We start from the raw sequence: 15,010 nt of genomic DNA, 5'->3' as shown, positions 1-15,010 counted from the left end.
GGACATTGGGATCTGTTTCGAAGGGACGGTCTACATCTGAACTGGAGGGGTACTAACATTCTTGCAGGAATGTTTGCCAGTGCTGCTCGGGGGGGGGGGGGGGGTTTAAACTAGATGTGCAGGGGGCAGGGATCCAGATTACGAGAGAAGATGATATGATGAAGGATAAGGGACAGGTGGGGAATACACGTTTCCCAAATATTAATTGTGTAAAGGAGAAAAGTGAGACAGAACATGTGTTGGAAAAGTTACATGTACAGAGGGTTGGTCAGAAGGGGCATGGGGTTAAATGTGTAGAAGGTTTGGGTGATCTTGAGAAGGTCATCAAAATTCAAGGTGCAACTAGCCCGATGGAAGTTCAAGGAGCTGGGTTAGGTACAATAGACAGAGTTTTAAGCAAAGAGAGGAGGAATGGGCTAAGAATTCTATACTTGAATGCGCGTAGTGTCAGAAATTAGACAGATGAGCTTGAAGCTCAGATGAAAATGGGGAAATCATGGCTGCAAGGGGATCAGGCCTGGGAATTGAGTGTACCAGGGTATATGTGCTATCGTAGAGACAGAAATATGGGAAGAGGGGGTGGGGTGGCCCTGTTGGTGAGGAATGAGATTCAGTCCTTAGCAAGAGGTGACTTGGGAACAGGGGAAGTAGAGTCTGTGTGGATTGAGCTGAGGAATAGTAAGGGTAAAAAGACCCTAATGGGTGTTGTGTACAGGCCCCCAAACAGTAGCGTGGATATTGGGTACAAGTTGATTAGGGAGTTAACATTGGCATGTGCTAAAGGTAATGCAGTCGTTATGGGAGATTTCAACATGCAGGTGAACTGGGAGAATCAGGTAGGTGCTGGACCCCAGGATAGGGAGTTTGTGGAGTGTCTAAGGGATGTATTTTTGGAACAGCTTGTGCTTGAGCCAACCAGGAACGAGGCTATTTTGGACTTGGTGATGTGTAATGAACAGGAATTGATAAGTGATCTTGAAGTAAAGGAGCCATTAGGAAGTAGTGATCATAACATGATAAGTTTTTATTTACAATTTGAGAGGGATAAGGGCAGATCAGAGGTGTCAGTGTTGCAATTAAATAAAGGAGACTACGGAGCCATGAGGGAAGAGCTGGCCAAAGTTAAATGGGCGGATGCCCTGGCAGGAAAGACAGTGGATCAGCAGTGGCAGATATTCTTGGGGATAATACAAAAGATGCAAAAGCAGTTCATTCCAATGAGAAGGAAGGATTCAAAGAGGGGGAAGGGGCCACAGTGGTTGACAAAGGAAGTCAGAGATTGCATAGCATTAAAGAAAAAGAAGTTATGACAGGGCTAAGATGAGTGGGAATACAGATGATTGGGAAAGTTTTAAGGAACAGCAGATCTTGACTAAAAAAGCAATACGGAGAGAAAAAATCAGGTATGAGCTCAGTCTAGCCAGGAATATAAAAGGGGATAGCAAAAGCTTTTAGTATGTGAAGAGAAAGATAGTTAAGAACAATGTTGGCCCCTTGAAGAATGAATTGGGAGAAATTGTTATGGGAAACAGGGAAATGGCAACAGAATTTAACGCGTACTTTAGATCTGTCTTCACCAGGGAGGATACAAGCAATCTCCCAGATGTATGGATGGGCCAGGGTCATAAGATATCAGAGGAATTGAGACAGATTGACATTAGGAAAGAAACTATGATGAGTAGACTGGTAGGACTGAAGGCTAATAAATCCCCGGGTCCAGATGGTCTGCATCCGAGGGTTCTAAAAGAGGTGGCTCAGGAAATTGCAGATGCATTGGTAATCATTTTCCAATGTTCCTTAGATTCAGGATCAGTTCCTGAGGATTGGAGAGTGGCTAATGTTATCCCACTTTTCAAGAAGGGAGGGAAGGAGAAAACAGAGAACTATCGCCCTGTTAGCCTAATGTCAATCGTGGGGAAGATGCTTGAGTCCATTATTAAGGACGAAATAGTGGCACATCTTGATGGCAGTAATAGAATTAGGCTGAGCCAGCATGGATTTACCAAGGGCAAATCATGCTTGACTAATCTGTTGGAGTTTTTTGAGGGTGTAACAGGGATGTTAGACGAGGGTAAGCCAGTGGATGTTGTGTACCTAGATTTTCAGAAGGCATTCGATAAGGTGCCACATAGGAGATTGGTGAGTAAAATCAGAGCTCATGGCATTGGGGGCAGGGTTTCAACATGGATAGAAAACTGGTTGGCAGATAGAAAGCAAAGGATAGCAGTGAATGGGTGTTTCTCGGACTGGCTGGAGGTGACTAGTGGGGTACCACAGGGCTCTGTATTGGGACCACAGCTCTTTGCGATTTATGTCAACGATTTAGATGAGGGCATTGAAAACTATATCAGCAAGTTTGCTGACGATACTAAACTGGGTGGCAGTGTGACATGCGAAGAGGACGTTAGGAGAATACAGGGAGACTTGGATAGGCTGGGTGAGTGGGCAGATACTTGGCAGATGTCATTCAATGTGAATAAATGTGAAGTTATCCACTTTGGAAGCAGGAACAAGAGGGCAGAGTATTGTCTGAACGGTGTAGAGTTAGGTAAGGGAGAAATGCAAAGAGACCTAGGAGTCCTAGTTCATCAGTCAATGAAGGTGAATGAGCAAGTGCAACAGGCAGTGAAGAGGGCAAATGGGATGTTGGCCTATATTACAAGGGGAATTGAGTACAAGAGCAAGGATGTCCTTTTGCATTTGTACAGGGCCCTGGTGAGACCACACCTGGAATATTGTGTACAGTTTTGGTCTCCAGGTTTGAGGAAGGACATTCTGGCAATTGAGGAAGTGCAGCGTAGATTCACTAGGTTGATTCCTGGGATGGCAGGGCTGTCTTACGCAGAGAGATTGGAGAGATTGGGCTTGTACACACTGGAATTGAGGAGATTGAGAGGGGATCTGATTGAAACGTTTAAGATAATTAAAGGATTTGATAGGATTGAGGCAGGAAATATGTTCCAGATGTTGGGAGAGTCCAGTACCAGAGGGCATGGATTGAGAATAAGAGTTCAGTTATTTAAAACAGAGTTGAGGAAGAACTTCTTCTCCCAGAGAGTTGTGGAGGTGTGGAATGCACTGCCTCGGAAGACGGTGGAGGCCAATTCTCTGGATGCTTTCAAGAAGGAGCTAGATAGATATCTGATGGATAGGGGAATCAAGGAATATGGGGACAAGGCAGGGACTGGGTATTGATAGTGAATGATCAGCCATGATCTCAGAATGGCGGTGCAGACTCGAGGGGCCGAATGGTCTACTTCTGCACCTATTGTCTATTGTCTATTGATTAACTTGTGCAAACACCTTCACCTTCTGGTGGTGGTAAACATGCATTAGAGTGAATGCAGGACCACTTAGCATTAAAGGGGAAAACGTGCCACAAGGCAGAGGTGGAGAAGGTCCTTAATGAATACTTTGCTTCAGTGTTCACCAGGAAGGGACCTTGACAAATGCGAGGTCAGCATATAGGGCAGACTAATATGCTGGAATAAGTCAAGTTTAAGGAGGTAGTATTGGAGCTTCTGAAAAACATTAAGAAAGATACTTCAATGGGGCCGGATGTGATATAACCCAGATTACTATGGAAAGTGAGGAAAGAGATTGCTGGGCCATTTACTATGATAATCTTTTCCTCTCTGGCCACAGGATAAGTATCAGAGGTTTAGCAATGGGAAATGTTGTTCAAGAAAGATAATAGGGATAATCCTAGGAATTATAGACTAGTGACTCTTATGTCAGTGGTGGACAAACTACTTGAGACAAGATCTATGAGCATTTTGAGAAGCATTACCTTATTAAGATAGTCAACAAGGCCTTGTGTAGGGCTGATTGTGTCTCACAAGCCTAATTAAGTTTTTCAATCAAGATGTGGTGTGCGCAGATTTTAGAAAGGCATTTGATAAGGTTTCCCATAATAGGCTCATCCTGAAAGTCATGAGATCTTTGGGGATTTGGCTGACTGAATTCAGAATTGGCTTGCACAGAGAGAGCAGAAGGTGGTAGTAGATGGAGGGTATTCTAACTGGAGACTGTGACCAGTGATGTTGGGCAGTGATCTTTTCTGGAACCCCTGCTCTTTGTGACTTTTGTACATGACCTGGATGAGGAAGTGGAAGGGTTGGTTACTAAGTTTTCAGATGATACTGAGTTAGGAGGTGTAGAGGATGTTGCAGGTTACAACAGAATTTAGACTGGATATAGAACTGGCCAGAGAAGCAGGAGGTGACATATTCTGGAAGATCAAACTTCATGACAGAGTACATGGTTAATGGCAGAATTCTTAGCAGTGAGGAGGAACAAAGCAGTCGTGGGGCCAAAGTCCATAGATTCTTCAAAGCTGCTGTGCAAGCTGATAAGATAGTTAAGAAGTCATATGGTGCTCCGGTCTTCATGAGTAGGGAAACTGAGTTCAAGAGCAGCAAAGTTATGTTGCAGCTCTACAAAAGTTCACATAAATCACACTTAGTGTTCAATTCTGGTCACCTCAATCTAGGAAAGATGTGTAAGTTTTAGAGAGGGGGTAGAGAAGATTTATCAAGATGCTGCCAAGATTAGAGAACATGTCTGATGAGGAAAGATTGAATGAGCTACAGCTTTCTTCTTTGGGGTGAATAAGGATGAGAGGAGTCTTGATTGAGATGCATAATATTATGGGAAGCATAGATAGAATGGTCAGCCAGCAGCTTTTCCCCCCAGGTCTTAAAAGACCAACGCCAGAGGACATCCATTTGAAGTTAGTGAAGAAAGGTTTAGGGGAGAGTAGTGGATGCCTGGAACACACTGCCGGGAGTGGTGGTAGACACAATAGGAACATTTAAAAGATAGATGCAATTGTAAGAAAAATGGAGGATTAAGGGCTGTGTAGGAGCAAAGTATCAGTTTGATTGTGGAGTCTATGTCAACATAAAATAGTGGGCCGAAGGGCCTGAACTATTTCATGTTCTATGATAATTTATGCTAGGAACATAGATGACCTTTTAATGAAACTTTCACACCTAGATCCACTTTTAACAAAATATTTCACAGAAATATTTTATGTGTATTTATATTTCCCTGTCTAGAAATTGGCAATTCAAGACCATCTATAATCAGATATATTAAATAAATCAGATAGTTTATGATCAGTCCAACATGTTTAAACCCACCCAATCTAACCAGCACTCGACGTGGAGTCTTGCAGGTTACAGCTCATGATGTATACATACACTATTTCTGCATCAATCATCCTTTTCGGCAACAAATTTGAGACCCCATCAACCTCTGTGCAAAAACAAAGTTCACCCATCTCCACTTGAATCATTCTCACAATTACTTTAAGTTTGTCTCCATTTTTGATCGTTTAGTTGAAGGAAATAAGGACTTACTATTCAGTTCAGCCTGGGAATGTTGGAAAGCTCACGAGGTCAGGGAACATCAATGGAAAGAGAAAAAATGTCACTATTTCAAGTTGATGACCTATTATAAAATATTGTCTTTTTTCATGTTTCTCATAACTATAGCCCATATTTCAGAATAATTGCTAGTGACAGAGGAAAAGGGAAGATAAATTGATTAAAGAATCTACTGAGATTTCAGGTAATAGATCAATAGGTACATTCAGTGTCAGAGAAATGTATACAATATGCATACTTAAATTCTTTTTCTTCGCAAACATCCACGAAGAGAGGAATGCCCCAAGAATGAATGACAGTTAAATGTTAGAACCCCCAAGCCCCTTCCAAATTATATTTTTTTCACCACTCAAATTGTACTTCATTTATCAATAACCTAAACGCAGAAAAGTATTTTCTGATCACAGGTTTTGCTCACCATCTCATAGAAGTTGAGGATGAAGTGCAACAATAGACTGTTGTAAGCTTCTAGCTGTAGCGATACTGTAAACATTCTTGCACTAAATTCCACAAGTTCAACAACAGAATTCATTAATCCAGAAAGGAAGGAGCTCCTGAAAGCACAAACATATTAATAAAACCTTTTAGCGTGGATAGTAAATCAATTTATCTCAAAGCAAACATGTTCAAGTAGAGCTGCAGAAAGATATCTGGAAATTTCCTTTGAACAATATTTCTTGGCTTTGAACCAAGTGTCCCAATTTAAGCCACTGAAAACATGTTTCCCCATCAGGTATAATTGTAAGAAGAATCATCTCTGGCCTAAAGGTTCTTAATACCCAATTTAGAAGAGGCCTTTCTTCTCTTAATTATAGATGCTTAAATCTAGGTTAATATTCAAAGCAATAATGAATTTAGTAAACTTTCCAAAACATACATACTAATATATGTTTAACAAATTTTTTTGTAAATGCACAATGAATGAAACATGAATAAGTGATAATTCAAATCTTGCATGCAGATTAAGCTACAAAACATAATAAAAAGGAAATTATTTAATGTAATTTACCATTCACAGTTCAGATCAAGTTAATTTTCACTAAGACAACCACTTCTGGAGGTTTAAAGCGCTCTTGGAAACTGTTTGATTACAGTTGTGCTGATCATTTACCACAGTGGTTTAAAACTAATTACTTAATCCTGCACTCTTACTGCAGAACTCCACCGTAACCTGCCAAACATCTTTTCTATTTTACTTTAAAAAAATATTTCAATTTCCATTTCATCTATGTTTTATTCCACAGAACACTTACAATAATACATTAGTTGAAAAATGACGTGTGTTTCTGTTTAAAACAAAAAAGATGCTGCACTGTGCTGAGTTTCATCATAATGTAATATGGGCATCTTGACTTGAAAAGGCAGTCCAGAAAGAAAATTATAAGTAGTCAATGTCGATGCCTAAAAATTCCAATCCAGCCAAAAAAAGTTGTAAATTAATCCATATTGTTCAAGCCATAATGTTTGAAAACAATGCATGGTTGTCTTTCAAATAACATTATGGGAATACATCCAGTGCCAGTTAAATGTTACATTAAACAATCCTTTGCTCTAAATTCATTCAAATGAACTATGAATGGTAGTTAGAATTAAGCAAGCAAACAGACCTCTAGCATTACCTGTGGTGGTAAGAGATGCTGCGGCCTACAAGAAGGAGATGACAGAAGCCTAAACAGTCATATTTTGGCTGCAGTTACAAGCTACACAACAGCTATGACATACAGCTCAAGTTTTGTTTTTGCTTGTCTCAGTCAAAACTTTACAGCAAGCTAGCTGTCACCTTACGTCCTGATTAAAGGTTGACAAAGGAAGAATATGGTAACAATGATAATCCATATATATATGACAAGTCATGTAGGTTCCTCCTTCACTCCATCTGGCCCTTGCTCTTGGCAGTTTCTTGTTTTAGTTTGTTATCAGCAAGTGTTTTCTGATACAATTTCACAACATGCATCCAAGGGAGATGGCAAAATCAGTTACACTCGTAATATCTAAGAGGCCTTTAGACTGGCACATAAGCAGGCAGGGGAAGGAGGATGAGATGCATTTGTTTTAAATTGGCACCACGATCAGCAGAGAAATCATGTGCCTGTACTTGTACTATACTGCTGCATGTTCCACAATAGGGCAGTGTTATTTTTTCCTTCTCTAATACAGGATTACCTACACTAATTTCAACAATTCTCCTGTCTTCCTGCCCAAGGTAAGCAAACTATGACCTCACATTATCCTAATTTTATTGGTTTTGCTGAACATTATACAATTTACTTCCACCAGGCAAATAATTAATAATGTAAACATAAGTACCAAAAAAAAGCCTAAAATTGCAGTGTTCATAGGACAACGCAAACAATCATTTCCTCTGGAACTTACTTACTCATACTTACAGAGGACTCTCTGAATCACTGGGCGACTCTCTATCCATCTCTGTCACATATACAGAGTACCAGGTCAGCCAGTTTACCAGTAGATTGGTGATGCTCTCAATCACACTGCACTGTACAGAAATATAGCAGGCAAGATGAGAAATCAAGAAATAACATGCTTTTAATTTATACAAATTTGAACCTCATTCTCCTACCCGTCAAAATGAAAAAGTAACATTTATACCAAAATGAAAAAGTAACAGTTATACAAAGGCTTGGATTTGATTTGGAACAAATCTCTATTTATACAACCTTCACTTCAGAACTTCACACACACAACAAAAGTACTTCATCTGCACTTAAAATTGAAAATATATCAACGATGTTATAAAGTGAAGAACTAAATAATATGTGCTTCTACTGTTTGAGTGATAAATAGGAGAATATTTCTTCATATTGCTTACATCTGAGCAAGTTCTCCAAGAGAGGGAGCAGCTTCAGTTTTGAACAAAACACCCATCCCCCTCTGCTTTCTACTTTCAAGATCAATTATTGAGCATGTCGTTGCTTTCCAAGTGAAGTTTAGTCTTTCACACAATTTGATCTTTAAACTTGTGTATTAATTCTAAGTTTTGCCTTACCACAGTTCTTATCAAAGTTACAAATTAGATCCCACAGGACTAAAGGTGGCAAAACTTCCCACCACATTCTATCAGAAAATTAACTAAATCCCAGCCTCCCATGCATTTCTGCCAATATCCAGCTAGATGGCACTGCAGTTAATGCCTTCCATTCTTATTCAGTTACAAGATTACATGCAATGACTTCTCTTCCTCCAGCATGATAACAGCTAACTTCTAAGCATCTTCATTAGCTTCCTGCTAGTTCTCATCCAATTATTGCCATAAGGGTATATTAACAAAAAAAAACATGTTGGTCTTCAAACACTTTGGGACAATACCCAAATGTTAAAACAACCACTCTCAGCTTCTGCCGTCATATAGTGTCTAATAATTCGTCTTACATCCAGAATTAATGGAACAGAAATTTTCTGCAATCTATTCCATATAAACACCATATTAACAATGATGCAACCACAGCCAATGCTGTGAGTCCCTGTTCATCATCATCCATCTTGCTGGGTCATTTGAGATCAAACAGAACAATTCACAATCTTGATGTCACATTGATCTCTCAATAAAGTTCCAGGTACAAATATACCATCACAACAGCATCCAATTCCTACATCCTTAATGCCATGACTCTGCTTATTTACCAAAGATATATTGTTTAATACATTGTGAGATTGCTTAATTTCTTTGAAGAGGGATCAAGGATGGCATGAAAGAAGTAGTTTTATGGACTCAATTTTCCCAAACAGCACACAATGTATGCACACTTTTGAGATGCTCTGGATTCAACAACATTTTCCATAGATGTTGCCTGGCCTGCTGAGTCTCTCCAGCATTTTGTGTGTGTTGCTTTGGATTTCCAGCATCTGCAGATTTTTCTCATTAATATTGTCCAAATGTTTAGGCTTGGAGAACTACTTTGAGAACACAACTGAAGATTTGGCTGAAAAAATGTCACTGGTCATTCCAAGTATGTGATGCTTGGTATGTGCTCCAATATCTATGAAGCCTGTGATGTCCACTGAAGCTCATCTTAATTGCATGGGGAAGTCTAATGTGGTATGAAAGAACACTAACACATCGGGGCTGCTGTCTTAAGAGTTGAAGAAGTCCACACTCCCAATCAACTATTAACCACCAACAGTACTAGCTCAGCAGGCAGTGATGCTGCCTCATCGTTCCAGGGACCTGTGCCTGATCCTGACCTCTGTGCTGCCTATGTGGAGGTTCCAGGTTCTCTGAAGCTGGTGTAAATAGGGTAGGGAGGCAATGAGAATCAGAGTGGAGTTCATGAGAGTGAATAGCTTACAGAGAAAGAAATGGGAAAAAGGTAATGGAACTGGCATAGTTCCAAAGGCTGTCATTGACTTGATGGCCAAATGGCTTCTATGCCACAGGTAAATATGAAACCACCTGACTGACCATCTACTCCAACAGGTTATTTGTTCAACCATTCCTCTACACCTTCTCCAAAATCAGCTCTTACTTGTTTTGCATGGTCTCCTGTTAGTGTTACCGATACCTGCACAAAGTGGAGTATCAAAGGCCCTTCAGCAGGCCAGAAAATTTCTGTCAGCATTTATTGAGAATTCATGTCTTTGTAAGTCACAAATCTGGTAGAGTTCAAAAAGATATAGATTCAGGTTCTCATTTCATACAACACTGGCCTGTCAGAAATTAACCAACCACTGATGTTGGAAATTGCTCAAACTGCAACAAATGATGATAACTATAGCATAACAAGTATAAATCAACAAGTGACTAGTCATTTAAAGGTATATATCAGATACCAACAATACAACAACCTAGAAGAAAAAAAGAACTGCCCACAATAATAGTAAAAGACAAACAGGACAAAAATAAAATTTGGAACAGAAAAAGGTGCTAACGGATTTTCCAGTGATGTCATCATCGAGAATGGCAGCTTAAGTCACTAGCTCCTCCGGAAAAACGCATATTAAGCCCCATTAACCCGTCAAATATAATATTTTAAGAAAAATATTTGAACTGAAAAGAGGGGCAAGAATGGGGAGAAGAAATGGAAATAAAAAAAGCGTCACTGTGGAGCCTGCGTCCGAGAGGAGTGCAGCAAGTGGCTCTCCCACCCGACCGCGTGCTAACAAGGCGGCTGCTGGGCCTTGTTCAGACAAAGCAGCAAATGTCTTCGAAATCCTGAAAGAAATAATGGAGATCCAGAAAGATATAAAGCAGCAGCTCCGTGATATTAAGGCAGAGCTCGCCAGCATTAATCAAAAAATAGCGGTGGCAGAGACTCGCATTGAGAAGGTGGAAGATCGTGTTCAAAATGTGGAATGGATACTGAGTAAGACAATAAAAATATCACATCACCAAGAAGGTAAACTGCTTGACCTGGAGGGAAGATCACGGCGGAAAAATATCAGAATCTACAACGTTCCCGAAGGAGTGGAGGGCCCATCTATGATGGAGTTTGTCGGAAAGTTACTGCAGGACGCGATGGAGCTTCCCCCAGCTATGAAGCTGGAAGTCGAAAGAGCGCACTATGCATTAGTCCCAAAACCTACCCAGGATAGAAAGCCACGCTCAATTATAATTAAATTCCTTCGGTACAGCACCAAGGCGGAGATTCTACGAAGGGCCTGGGGTAAGAAGAGAGTGTTTTTAGAGGATAAATTAATATATTTCGACCAAGATTACCCCTCCGTGGTCCTCTAGAAATGCAAAGAATACTCTGAAGTAAAGCGAGTATTAAAGCAAAATAAGATTAGATTTCAAACTCTGTACCCTGCTAAATTTCGAGTGTTTAATGACAACGGGACGCAGCTGTACCAGACAGTAGAAGAGGCGACTACAGACATGAAGGCCAGAGGGTTGCCCGTCAGCATGACCAAAACAAAAGAAAGCCTGACTGAGGAATTGTCCCACTCGGCTTGGGAAATAGTGCGAGAAATGAGAAGGCAGCAGACGGGAGGAGGCCGGGAGAAACATATCAGGAAGAGACTGGGAGTTTCCCAAAGACAGTCCTCATCCCCTTCAGAAGAGCCATAAGGTTTGGCTAACTTTAAAAATGTTGAGAAGCTAAACAGAAGCAAAAGTACACGATGATATACCTATCTTGAGAAATACTTATTATAATGTGGATTTTATATTACTTAGTTGTTATTCTTTATTCGCTCACTTACTCCTTTTAGTAGCCTCATTACTGAGATGTCCACCGAACACAGGTAACACAGAAACAATAATGGATAGACAATCAGCATGAAGCAAAGCAATTTATACATAAATGAAGGAAGAGAAAAATATCAACAGGGTGTGAAGCGGAAGTCAAATAGTTAACAAGAATAGGGAAACAAATACTTATTAAGATGACCTTCATTGTCTCCATTTTGTGTGGTTAAGAGTGCGGTCAATACTTATAATAGTGTATTCATTTGCTTTTTAGAATATAGATGGTTGGGGGGGGGGGAATAAAGAGCAGTTATAGCACATCTCTAAGCACTTGCAGTGGCAGTTGGTGAACAGGCTTTTTTAACTGCTGCAGTCCTACAAGTGAAGGACTACATTTGTGCCAGGAGGAAAAAAATGAATAAACACATTTCCAAGTCAGGATGGCATACTAATTAGTTTGGCAACTGACATGAGAGAGATTTTGTTGTGGCATCCGTCGGTCTCGAGAGACCATGGATCTGCGCCTGGAGTTTCCAGGGCACAGGCCTGGGCAGGGTTGTATGGGAGACCGGCAGTTGCCCAAGCTGCAGGCCTTCCCTTCTCCACGCCACCAATGTTGTCCAAGGAAAGGACACTAGGACCCATGCAGCTTGGTACTGGTGTTGTCGCAGAGCAATGTGTTGTTAAGTGCCTTGCTCAAGGACACAAACACGCTGCCTCAGCTGAGGCTTGAACCAGTGCCCTTCAGGTTACTAGTCTGATGCCTTGCCCACTAGGCCACGCGCCAACACTGAGAGAGATTATAGTTTCAGAAATACTGTCAGAGTAGACTAGACTAGTAGCTACAATATATTTTACAGATAGTACAGCAATCAAAGTTGACCAGAGGCAATTTATGCTTAGGATGGTGGATGGGGTACTGATCAAGAAGTCTGCTTTATCCTGGTGCACTGCACTGGGAACATTGGTGGAACTGCAAACATCCAATCATGTGGCTGTTATGTCCGCAGCCCCCTCCTTTGTGAGAATCACAAGAGCACTAGTTGGGGGGGGGGGGGGGTCAGTAGACCCAGGAAGTGGGAGAGAGAGAGATGTGCTGAATACCACATTCCACCGGGATGCAAAACAAGGCGGCATTGACTATTGTCTCATGGAGACCACGTGTAAAGCCCTCGGGCAAAGTGGGCTGGTTGAGAGAGATTGCATCATCTCAACCTGATTGACACCTGCGACCCCGTGAGGAAGTATAAAGGAGGGTCGGGGGGGGGGGGGGGGAACAACCCCTTCAGACGCACCAAGAAGACACGATAGCGATCCCATCGTAGCGGGAAGCCATTTTGAAGGAAGCCACGTGCGTTAGATTCTAGGCCTGGAGTCTGTGGCTGGAATCACGGAAAACCGTTTTTAACTAACATCGGGGGGAGCCCGTTCCCCTGATACAACAGATTTGCTTCATAAAGACCTGGGCAAGTTTTCCTTTTCTCACCAATCTCTCTCTCTCTCTCTCGCCAACACGTGAAACCCAGTGATTCCCAAAAGGCTGAAGCCTGCAGACTTCTGAGTGACTTTTATATTTCCAACAGACAATATATTATCCCCTAGACAACAGTAGAGCTTATTTCTTAATGATGATTATTACTATACGCGCACTTTAGATTGAGTATTGGCGACATATATTATCTGAATGTTTGTATTAACCTTACTTTTGTGCCCCTTTATAAATAAAAACATTTGAAAATAGTGCCATCAGACTTCAACGGACCTCTCTATCTTTGCTGGTAAGTGATCCAGTTACGGGATACGTAACATGTCTATGCAGCTCTCTTTAAATGTGTGCATTATAGACAGGATGTTTTTTGAGATGTTTTGTGAGCCACTTACTATAGGATACAGAGGGTATTTCCAGCTGCTATAATCACATCACTTGTGTGGCCGATCCAGTTGGCTATCTGTCAATTCAGATCCCAAAGTTATTCATCATGATAGACTCAACAACAATAATGCCACTGAAAGCCAAGGGTAGGTAGTCTGACAATAGAAATCATCATTCCCTTAAAACTTTCTATGGTGTGAAAACTACTTGCAATGTATCATCCTATGCCCAAATGCTATCTCAGTATTGCTGCATATAGTTGTGGATGGTTGCATTTTAGGAGATATGACTAGATTTCAACATCATGCAATTATCAGCAAAGATTCCTACTCATAATCTTATGATGGAAGCATGATTACTGATGAAGCAGTTGAAGATGGTGGCCCGAGAAATCAACCCAAGGAACTCACACAGAGTTGTCAAATGGCCAGGATATTAATAATAAATTTGTGGAGCAGTTCATACACATGATGATGTTCAAAGTGCTTTACAATGGAATAAAGATTCAAGATTCAAAAACTTCATTGTCATTCCAACCATACATCAGCTCCGCAGGGCAAAAATGAGACAGCGTTTCCCAGGGGGAAGTGCAATCATAACATAACAAACACAACAATAAATAGTAAACACAACAATAAATAGTAAAGCACAACAGCCACATGTCGGTTAAAATCAAGTTATAAGTATCCAGTGCATGTTAAAAGTGTCCAAAGCAGAGTCAGGTGGAGCAGCTATTTAGTAGTCTGACTGGCTGTTTAGTAGCCTTGTGGTTTTTGTTTTGATGCTCCTGTAATGTTTGCCTGATGGCAGAAGAACAAACAGTTTATGGAGAGGGTGTGAGGGGTCTTTAATGATGTACTGTGTGTGCTGGAGGCATCGACTCTGAAAGAGGTCTTGAACAGAAGGTTGTGTTACGAATGATGAACAACTCTGATGGGCAGAAGGATATAGAATCACCAATGCCCCCCCCCCCCCTTTGGAGAATCGCAAATCGCTACTATTCCGATGCTGTTATCAAGGGAGATGAGAGAGACACAGGAAAGCTGCCAAGACAGTTGTTATTGATAACAGCTCATACAAATTATTGAGAGAGAGGCCCAGCTAAGGTGGAATGTCTCCAGCTAACAAAAGAGAACGGAACCATTGATTACTGCTTTTGTCTTTTGGAGAAGGTTTGTGTACTTGGTACTGTTCTGTTCATTGAAACCCCTCAGGGGGCAACCAGAGTGGGCTAGTTTGATGGGTTGCATCATCTCAACCTGACTGACACCTGAGACCCCGTGAGTGGGGATAAAAGTGAGGTCTAGGGAACACCCCTCAGACGCACCAGGAGGAACGCTACGAGACCGGTAGGGGCTTGTGTGTGTGTCCACCCTTGCCTGGGTGATGAGTCCTCCACGGAAGAATGGTCTAGCTAAAGGACGGAGGGGTCATAAGTGAATGGCCACAACAACAACGCATCGATGGATCAGGATCGTAAAGGAAAGTTGGCAAGTCAATAGCTGTTACTGTTCTCTCTCTCTCTCTCTCTCTCCCCCCTCCAACAATTGAAACACCGCGACCAACAACTACCACAGCCTCCATGAACCAAACTGAACTTTA

General features: G+C 41.3%; 1 protein-coding gene across 1 annotated transcript in view; it reads right to left on the bottom strand.

The window, feature by feature from the left end:
* Nucleotides 1-15,010, bottom strand: part of cenpi (centromere protein I) — an 89,877-nt gene that overhangs the window by 29,739 nt on the left and 45,128 nt on the right. Inside the window, exons 14-15 of the mRNA XM_059977076.1 lie at nucleotides 7,778-7,887; nucleotides 5,809-5,944 (exon numbers count right to left, since the gene is read on the bottom strand). Coding sequence (XP_059833059.1) covers nucleotides 5,809-5,944; nucleotides 7,778-7,887 — 246 coding nt within the window. The remainder of the gene's footprint in view (nucleotides 1-5,808; nucleotides 5,945-7,777; nucleotides 7,888-15,010) is intronic.

Source organism: Hypanus sabinus, chromosome 8 (genome assembly GCF_030144855.1).
Source record: "Hypanus sabinus isolate sHypSab1 chromosome 8, sHypSab1.hap1, whole genome shotgun sequence".
Lineage (NCBI taxonomy): Eukaryota > Metazoa > Chordata > Chondrichthyes > Myliobatiformes > Dasyatidae > Hypanus > Hypanus sabinus.
This window is presented reverse-complemented; position numbering and strand designations above follow the sequence as displayed.